This window comes from Corylus avellana, chromosome 2 (genome assembly GCF_965113065.1).
Source record: "Corylus avellana chromosome 2, dhCorAvel1.hap1.2, whole genome shotgun sequence".
Classification (NCBI taxonomy): Eukaryota; Viridiplantae; Streptophyta; class Magnoliopsida; order Fagales; family Betulaceae; genus Corylus; species Corylus avellana.
Window position 1 is genome coordinate 23,144,381 of NC_142491.1, and position 10,635 is coordinate 23,155,015.

The 10,635-nt window shown below is 36.9% G+C and overlaps 1 protein-coding gene across 1 annotated transcript; it reads left to right on the forward strand.

The window, feature by feature from the left end:
- The first annotated feature begins 601 nt into the window (after positions 1 to 601).
- On the forward strand, positions 602 to 9,651 carry LOC132189148 (ubiquitin family protein). The gene is made up of 6 exons (XM_059603711.2): positions 602 to 960; positions 1,967 to 2,117; positions 5,917 to 6,031; positions 6,113 to 6,176; positions 6,505 to 6,670; positions 9,206 to 9,651. Exons 1-6 carry the CDS (start codon positions 695 to 697, stop codon positions 9,449 to 9,451), a joined length of 1,008 nt encoding a protein of 335 aa, XP_059459694.1. The 5' UTR covers positions 602 to 694; the 3' UTR covers positions 9,452 to 9,651.
- Positions 9,652 to 10,635: the final 984 nt, after the last annotated feature.

Here is a 10,635-nt window from a genome sequence, read left to right on the forward strand (position 1 = left end):
AATTCCTAAATTATAAAATTTAAGCTATTTTTAAGTATCAAAATATTTAAAAAATATTTTTATTAAAAATATGGCATATTACTGTTAATAATTGACTATATTTTCCTTAGCATCTTACTCTCTACGTTGTAAAAAAATTTGAGGAAAAAACTGACTTTTGATTTTAAGAAGAATAAGCATTTCTTCAAAAGTGAAGAATTTTTTTGGAAGGAAAATTCTTTACGCCTGCCTCGATAACATGCAACTTTTTTAATATGTGGCATTTTTCAAGCGTTTTGATGCTTAAAAACGCATAAATTTTAAAATTTGAGAATCTATAATTTTTTTAAAAATTGTAGGAAATCCTAATCAGTATCAAAATGAATAATCTCTTATTAAAAAAATAAGAATTAAATGCACAATTTTTAATACTAAACTACAATTTTAAATACCAAATTATTATTTTGCCAAATGCTTAACCGAGTCTTTAAAAATTACGTTTTTAAATTACATTTTTTGAAATCTCATAACCAAACAGACCTAAAAGAAAAAAAGGTAATAAAAATCGAATATCTTCAAATTAGAAACGAAGAAAAGAAAGAAATATATATATTGTTAATAAAATAATCCCTACAGAAACAGAGGCGAAGCTAGTGAGAGCTTCGGCCAGAGAGAGAAGTGAGAGGGAGACAGAGGGAGAGGTTAGGCTCTATCAATGGCTGCGTCGGCTTCCACAACATCGTCTCTGTCAGAGGAGGAGCTGACGCTGATAGTGAAGTGGAGCGGGAAGGAGTACACGGTGCGACTGTGTGGGGACGACTCGGTGGGTGAGTTGAAGCGTCGAATCTGCGAGGTCACCACCGTGTTGCCAAAGCGGCAGAAGCTTCTGTACCCCAAAGTCCTTGGATCCAAACTCGCCGATGACTCCGTCTTGCTCTCTCAACTCCCGCTCAAGGCCTCCCTCAAGATGACCATGATTGGGTATTACAATCTCTATTTGTGTGCGTTTTGTTTGTGTTCTTGTTAATTTGGTTTGTTTACTCTATTTTGTTGTTGTTGATAAATTTCAAGTCGAAATTTTGTAGATGTTGAACAAAAATTGAAAACAGAAAAGTGTTTGATAATGGGTTTCTTTTACTGGCCCTCTTCAAGCACACTCATGGTTAATTTAGCTGGCATTTTTAATGGGATTTGTTTGCTATTAGAATTGGGCAACTTACAGTTTTATGTTAAGGGGAAGTGGAGGACCATTATATGGGTTACTAAAATTTGTACTTTGTTATGGTATTCGGGATATGATTATAGTCATCACACTTTGATTTAGGTTTTTCTCTTCATTGGACTGAGGAATTTCACCCTTTTTGTAACACTTCCTAAAAAATGAAAGTTGAAGTACGTTTCTGCAGGAAGATTTAAGCCGACCATATTCTCACACGCACTCATACTTAAAATTGTTTTCTGTCAAAATTGAATCTCCGTTGCAAGAGGCTTTTAGTGGATAAAGGGGTGCAACTCAAGGAAATTTGACTAAAAGCGTTTTGTTTTCTAGGTATTTTTATGTTTAATGGTTGTGAATATAACACCCGTTCAAGTTTTTATGCGAGAGCTACTAACTCAAGGGTGCTACATCTTCTGCCTCAGGTAATGTTCTTGTAGACTCATGTCATGTGCACATGAATTTGGTAGACTTCATGAAAGTGGTGGGGCTGTGATGCTTGATTGGTGCATATTTTTTGTTTTTGTTTCCGACACTATATTAGAAGATAACATTTTTTTTTTCGTCTGTCAAAATTTCTCCTTGTTGATTTCCTGAATAGTAGTTCAAAATTAAGGTGCCACTAAATTTGAAATGGGAAATAAAGTAATAACATGTATAATTGTTGTTGATGAGCTGTTCATTCAAGTGCTGGATACTGGGATTTACCGTGTCTTTTGAATTTTTGAACTTATTACTTTGAATTGATACTGAGCTCAATTGAATCTCCAGTACTGTTGAAGATGATCTAATTGTAGAGGAAACGGACTCTCCTGAGGTTATTGATGATTTTGAACTTAGGAATGATGAAGCTGTTAGCATTCACATTAAAGATAAAGAAGTGAATAAGCAAAAATTGAGGAGACGTATAGATCAATACAAGGTCAGTTATTTTTATTTATTTTTTTGGTCTTTTATGTAATTGTGGAAGTTTTAGAATTTTTTTGAGCTATTCGAACTTGTAGGCCACATGCAACAAAATCCTGAAACCGAAGGAATAAGTGCTACTTTGAACAATTGACTTTGCTTACATGCTTTTCTATATGACATATCATGATGCTTGAGTTGAAATGTAGAATTTGATTGTTAGCTTTTAGCAAATACGAGGATAAAACTAGTTCCCTTGCATGCATTTGCTATCACAGTGTGCAGTTGTAACATCATATTGACAAGGGCTCATTAATGTTTGTGCATTATTTATCAAAGAAGAATCAAGACTTCCATGATAAAGGATCATTCCTGGACCAATAGTTTAATCGGAGATACTTGCTGCTAAAGAGTCATTATTGACTTCTGTCCTTTACCATGCATGATTGGTGGTTTAATTACCTTCTTTTTTTCTATTGGGTTGTATTGTTTTCTTTTCTGTTTTTTTGGGGGGGAGGGGGGGTGTTTGAGGCAATGGAGCTTCTTGTGTAAACAGTCGTTGTTGACATATGTACCTCCTGGGGGTGTGGCAGTGGTGCTTCTTGTGTAAAGAATCATCTAATAGTTGACTTATGTCCCCCCAAACAACACCTAAAGAACGAATGATATAAAAGACATTGAGTAGGCAAAACAGATGACATTGGGAACATGTCATCTAATTCTGTAGCCATCTTTGATTCCTTGTACCCTTGAATTATGCTGTATTATTAAATAAATTTTTCTTAAATAACCTTCTAAGAGTGCGGTATGAAATATGAAAAAAAAGGCTCTATGTTATACCCCCTGTCATTGAGCTGAACTGGGTTTCAAATAGCTCTGTTTTTATATCCTATACAGCTCTCTTCTGAAGTTCCCTACCATTTGTAAATGAGCCTCCCTCACTCTATTGATCAGCTGTAGGCATCTTGTCTTTCTTGGTTAACTAAGAACATTTCTCACTGGGATCCTTTCATTGATCAACCAAGTACGTGCTTGGAGGGGAGCCATGATGTATATGCTGACAGTGTTGCTATTACTAAGAGCTTAAAGGTGCCATCCCGCATTTACAGTAACCATTAACAGAAACTATTGGGCCATAGATGGAATTGGTAATCAAGTTTTGGTTGTTAGTTTTCAACCAGCCTTAAACTGCTGGCATCACTAATGCTTTATAGCCACTCATCCTAACTACCGAGATAAGCCTCTTACGCACCATCATGCCTAGACTGCCAATTCTATTACTGGATATTGTGACTTGTTGTCTTTTATTTTCTTTAGCCTTAACTGGTTAGGTAGACAACCACATCAGGTTGCTTGGGGCCCATTGCCTCTGGTACTCTGTGTATTTCTTCTCTTTGTTTGGGTAACATATAGAGGGTAATCTAAAATTTTCAAGATCATTCAGTTGTTTATGGTGAGTGCCTAGCAAAGTTCTCTACAAATTTTTCCAAATTCTTTATATATATATATATATATATATATCAAACTAATCAGGTGTGGTTTTGTGGAGAAATTGAGGGATTGGATAGGGCATTGTATTTCTATGTTGTGGCTTTCCATAGTTATTAATAGTTCACTGTTTGGATTCTTTAGTAATTCTTGTGGATTGAGACGGGGATTCAATGTGGGAATTGTTTTCAATATTTGTTGGATACAAGGTGGGTGATGGGTCAAAAGTCAGGTTTTGGTATGGGGAACAACCTTTGAAGATATCTTATCTGGAATTGTTTAGCATTGCACGTTCTGAGGATGTGTGGGTAGCTGAGCATATGCTGCTTAGAAATGGGAATATTCAATGGAATATGTTTTTTACCAGACCCATACTTGATTGGGAGGTGGATTTGGTCTCCTCTTTCTTTGAGATGTATTCTCTCAAAGTAAGACAAGGAGATGTAGACAAAATATGTTGGATCCCTTCTAAGAAGAGCAAGTTTGAAGTGAGGTCATATTATCAAGTGTTAACCATACCTATTGGTTTTCCTTTTCCATTTAGAGATATTTGGAGAGTTAAGGCTCATTCGAGAGTGGCGTTCTTTATATGGTCGCCAGCATTAGGAAAAATATTGACTTTGAATAACCTGAGGAAGATGAATGTTATTGTGGTAGAGTGTTGTTGTATGTGCAAGAAGAGTGAGGAGTTCATTGATCACCTTTTTCTTCATTGTGAAGTAGCAAGAAATTTATGGAATTTGCTTTTAAATTTGTTTGGTGTTTGGGTTATTCCTAGAAGGGTGAGTGAGTTGTCGCCTATCAGTGAGTTGGGGAGGGCAGGTGGGACATCGTAACATTTTGGAAGTTTGGCGGTTGGCCCCATTGTGTTTAATGTGGTGTATTCTGAGAGAGTGGCATGCAAGGAGCTTTGAAGATTGAGGTACTTCGGTGGTAGAACTGAAAAAGATTGTTATGTTCCGTTTCTTTTACATGTGGATAGCAGGGCATGATAATTTCCTTTTTTTTTTTTTCCAGATTTCATATTTTTAGGACTTTTGTTCTTTTTTTCCTTAATAGGAGTTTCTCTTGTATACTTTACTAGGGTTACTCCTCTTTGCGCTTTTTTAATGAGATTGAATTACTTATCCGAAAATGTATCAAACTAATCATTTTTATTAGTTAAATCTCATCTAGGGAACCTATTATAACAAATTGTTAGATTTTATTTTGCTACTTTATGTAATTTTTGAAGAGGAAAAAAATGCAAAAATAATTGGAGGGGAGAGTTAAGCAAAGGTGTAGATTAGGACTGCAAACAGGCCTAGCCAAATATCAGGATACTTAAGCTTAGGTAGGCGATCTAGAGGTGTGCTCTAGCTTTGCCATGAGTGTGACTTAGCAAGGAATCACTGTTCCAGCTTGGCTTGCAGCTGGATGACAAGCTCATTAGCAGCTTAACCCTGGGTCATGAACTCCACTCTAACTAAAAAGCTCTTTTTTTTTTTCCCCCTAAGTTTTAGACTTTCAAAAGTTAGGCAGAAATCAGAGAAACCAGAGGTGCCTGGTATCACAAGATGGACCTGAACTCTAGGCTCAAGCTAAAATTTTTTGGGCTTTGCTTAGTCAACAAATGAGCCTGAACTCTAGTTTCGAACTCAGTTCATTCAATTCGAGAGCAAGCTGGAACCACAGTAGGTTGCAAATGGCTTGGCTTTATTGGTTCCTTGGGAAGAGACTCAAAATTCTCCTCTTCAATCATGTATCTTAGATCCTGTATTTTGAAGGTATTACTGGGGAAATAAGCTGCATGATGAATGAGAGAGCATTTACTCATCTCTGGGTCATTATGAAGTAGGGATGATCTTTTGCGTTGTTTAAGGATGCCTTGCTCTTCCTCGTTTAATTATTCCATAAATAGGTTAATTACAAAAGACATAAGCCCCAGCCAAAGAGTATGCAAGTAAGATTGAATAAAAGAAGAATGATACTGAGTAATTCGAGTATTGGCATATTGCTCCGAGTGTTTCCATATGAAAAATTGAAACGATGTGATTTCTTTTGTTGACTATTATGCATTGTCATTAACAACGTTTTCACGAGCAATTCTCATATCCATATTTTACCACCTGTAGTAGTCCTCTCATAGGATACTGTAGCATGTAATGGACTACATGCATTTTTTGTGTTGGTAGAGAGGGAGGCATGTTTATAACTGACTATTGTTGATACTCTACATTGCATGCATATTTAAACATAGTAAAAGACATGTAGAGAAGACAGGCCTGCTTGACACTTCTTTGGCAAACCTCGTTGATGATGTTACTTGCTCATGCATTCTATTGTAGATTGAACTAAAGAATCCATGTCGTGAAGGAAAAAAGCTGCTTGTTCTAGATATTGATTATACTTTATTTGATCACCGATCAACAGCAGAGAACCCACTTGAACTTATGCGGCCTTGTAAGTGGTCTGTTCTTTGCATGTTTTTAATTTTTATTTGCGTCTTTAACTGCAAGTTAATTCTGACATTTTTGTGTACAGATCTGCATGAGTTTCTTACAGCTGTTTATGCAGAGTACGATATCATGATATGGTCAGCAACCAGGTCAGACTTTCACTTGGCATCCCCCTGGCCCCCAAAATTCTTGTATTAAGATAATGCCATCGAAGGAGCAAAGATCAATCTCTCATAACTGATTTTTGCAATCTCTTTCTACTTAAAGGATTTGGTATCTGGAATTGTCTTTTTCCTGGCCTTAATGTAGAAAGATATTACTGCTGAAAGTGCCTAAGATTAGGAGGCTTTCTTATTAAATTTTTGAAAGTTGTCATGATTATACGTGAAATTAAATGTATTGAGTTATTTTCTTAGGCAATTTGGTAGATGAAACTATTGCTAAATATATATATATATATATATATCCTTTCTACAGCATCAAGTGGGTTGAATTAAAAATGGGACAGCTCGGGGTACTCAGCAATCCTAACTACAAAATCACAGCTCTTCTGGACCACTTAGCAATGATCACAGTGCAATCAGATACCCGCGGAATCTTTGATTGCAAGCCACTGGGCTTGATTTGGGCTCAATTCCCTGAGGTATAGGCATCAGATAATACTTTTAATTATTCACATTTGCGTCCTTTTCTATATCATTTAAAGGTTATTGGGACTTTCATAAAATTGTATCACAAGAGAAAGATGAAGAGAATGAGAAGAGTTTCCATGGAAAGTTGCTTGCATACATACACACTAGGAAATTACCCCTGAAAAATACTCAACTCTCTTAACACTGCCTCTGAAACTGGAGCGCAGATGTCCATCATGCCCAGCTTGTTGTCGAGATTTGAAAAATGATTCTTGCTTAATACTTTTGTGGAACCTCTCTCAACCGATCAAATGACATAATATAGGGTGTAGCAATTGCTTTCTCATTATTATGTATCATACAAAATGATGATCAATTTCAATGTTTGGATCTCTCTTGGTTACTATATTAATTGCTGCTTTATTATCACAAAACATCTTCATGGGCTTGTTATTAGAAAAGCCTCCAAGAAAGATATCACCTATTGTATGGGTCATGTTCCAAAGTACTCTACTTCTGCACTAGATTGCGAGTTTGGACAGCTCAGTGCATATCTATGGTGTGCTTCTCTGTATTGATTACTGGTACTTCATCTGGCTTCTTGAATGGTTCCTATGGAACTGAAACAAGAGGATCCATTATGCCCAGTTTCTTGTTTGCTGTTGTCATTGAGGCATTGTGTAGAATGTTGGCTGCCATGATGTATGGGGGCCCTTATCAGGCTTTTTAGTGGGGTCAAAGGAGTAACGATGTTGTTTGTCTCCTTAAATAATTTCAGTTTCATCATTGTGAAGGATGGCACCATTTTTTTATTTTTCTTCACTTTGTCAAACACGTTTTGGGAAATCCTCGTTCCTGGTTTTGTATGGTTGATTGGATGGCATGGGTTGAGGTTGTTGGTGAGGTCTGTAGTGTTTGCGTGGGTTAGACTTTATTGGGTCTGGGAGTGTGTTGAAGGTGCATGGGGAGGTTCTTCTTAGTAGAAGCGAAATCCTTTGGATTCATCATCAAGCTTGGGGTAACTCCCTTAGGGTGAGAATAGCAGATGAGGGAAAGGGTACCTAAGCTCAATCTTTATGGGGAGAGAGGGAGGCATTGTGGAGAGCAGTGGTGGAAGCGAAATATGAGAGCTTGTGTGGTGGGTGGTGCTCCAATGCAATGCATGGGTCCCATAGGGTGGGGGTATGGAAAAACATTAGGAGGGAGGAGAGGGGATTTCTCCAAATTAGTGAGATTTGAGGTGGGAGACCGGTTTAGGGTTCAATTTTGGCATGACGTGTGGATTGGAGATAAGACCTTGAAGGAAGCCTTCCTAGTGTTGCTTAGCATAGCATGCTCTAAGGAGGCCTTGGTTTTAATCCATTTGTAGTTTTCGAATGACACTTGTTAGTGGAACGTTACATTCATCAAAGCCGTGCATGATTGGGAGATGGAGTTGGTTACCTCTTTCTTTGACCTTTTGTACTCTATTAGGCTAAGACGATAAGACGACGATAGGATTTGTTGGACCCCCTCCAAAGTGCGGATATTCAAGGTTAGATCTTTTTATCAGGCGTTTAGTTACCCCGTTGGCTTTTCTTTTCCTTGGAGAAGCAAGGCACCTTCAAGGGTGGCTTTCTTTGTTTTGACAGCTGCGTTAAGGAGAATCTTGGCCCTGGATAATCTAAGAAAAAGACAAGTCATAGTAATAGACTGGTATTGCATGTGTAAGAAAAGTGGGGAATCCATTGATCATCTGTTGTTCCATTGCGAAATACCTAAGGACTTGTGCACTTTGATTTTTTCCTTTTTTTGGGATAGAGTGGGTAATCCCACAACGGGTGGTGAAGTTTTTGGTGAGTTGGAGAGGGTAGTTTGGTAGTCACCACAATTTAGAAGCCTGGAACCCCTTTGTGTGATGTGATGCATCTAGAAAAAACGTAACTCCCGAAACTTTGAAGATTGTGTGAGAACAGTGGCAAAGTTAAAAGATTTTATTTTCAAAACCCTTTTATGGGTGGATAATTGCTACAAGTAGTTCTCAGTTTTCTAAATTTTTGGAATTTTTAGATTTGTTTTCTTTCTCCTCTCCTAAGCAGGTGTCTTTCTTGTATGCTCTTTGTGTACTTGAGTTGCGCTCTTTGCGCTCTCTAATAAGATTGAATTACTTATTTAAAAAAAAAATTACAAAGTTATCTACAAAGATAACAACAAGAACAAAACACCCTAGAAGCACCTATGAATGATTGGAAACTGTCCTTCTCTATCCCATAACCTGTTACCACTGGATTGAACTTATCAAACCAAACCCTAGGAGATTGATATTCACGATATAGCAGGGAAAAGAGAACTGATATAAAATTTTAATCTTTATGAAATCCTTAAAATATTTTATGCATGCTACCAAATGTAATTGGGAAAAAAAAGCATTCACTTATAATCAATAATAATAGAACATAAAACCACTGCTTTGTATTAAATACTATGTTGAATGTGGAGTAGTTGCTTTTTCTGTGGGTTCCAATTATGACCTAGTTGACAAATTGGTTGTTTCTGTTCCATTTCAGTTCTACAGTTCAAAGAACACTATAATGTTTGATGATTTGCGAAGAAATTTTGTGATGAACCCACAAAATGGTTTGACAATCAAGCCATTCAGGAAGGCTCATTCAAATCGAGACAACGATCAGGAGCTTGTGAAGCTTACCCAATACTTGCTGGCCATTGCAGAACTTGAGGACCTTAGCTCCCTTAATCATAATTATTGGGAGGGGTTCTCAGAGGACAATGTCAAAAGACGCCGCCATGTATGATGGTCATCGGGAAGCCTTGAAGTTACAGTGTGTTGCTTGTATCCACTTTTGAGGTACTTATGTTATTAGTATAATTCCAGTTCGTATCTGCCAAACATTGCCATTATAGCTTCCAAGTATGAGTTGGCATATTGTGTAATAGTGAGAAATTTTAAGACAAAAATAGTTTATCTGATCTATAGAGCCCTTTTTTTTCTTTTCTTTTGGCAACATGTAACTTATTAGAAAAAAAAAAAGAAAAAGTTATAAGGTTGATTATCTGTATGCATATGAAATGTTATAAAAAAAAAAAATAGTTGTCATATATATATACTATGCTCTATAGTTTTGGAATAATTTTTTTAATCTTTAAGTTCTTTTCCCAGTTGCTATTATGAAAGCAAACGTTATTAGGCAAGAATCAGAAGATAGATAGATATCACAATGTATTTGCCCACCCTCCAACTTTCAATTGAAGCCCTTTTCCCATTAACCTGCGCCCCTGTACCCTTCCCCATTTTGCATAGATATTGTGTGGATGTAGTACTTGTACATACGAGGGATGCGGGGAAGATAGAGTATCACGTAAAAATAATGTTATTTAATTCTTATCAAAAAAAAAAAAAAAAAAAAAAAAGTTATTTAATAGACTGTTATACGATTGTTATATATTTGGGATGTCATGGCAGTTAATTATTTTTTTTACTAGTGTTGATTCAATGGTTGATCTTCATAGTCACACCACTTCAGTTGTATGATAATAGTATAACAGTTTATTAAATAGTGTTTATTGACGTAAGGAACATCTATAGTTACCTTAGTTCGCCTTGCAGGGAGGAGCTCCACTTATAAAAGAAGGGAGGGGGTTGTCAGAATGTCGCCTGTTCAGAGGCTAAGGGCCCTTCGGTGCCCAAGCCAGAGAAAACCCTAGTTGAGAGAATAAATCTAGTAAAAAGGGGTAAGAGAGTTCATTGGGCGTGGTAGTAAGTGAGATATATATAGGAGAGTGCCTGGAATTCTAGACCAGGAAAGGGGATTGCCTCTAGCTCATCCTGGGGAAAAGAGGGTGCACCCAGCTGTTGGTCTTGGGTCTAGTGTGGGCTTAGACATATATGTATCATTTTAGGTCTCTTTGGGTTTTCTTAGTAGTCTTGGTATGTGACATGAAACTCAAGCATTACTGATTACTCATCAGGTAATTTACC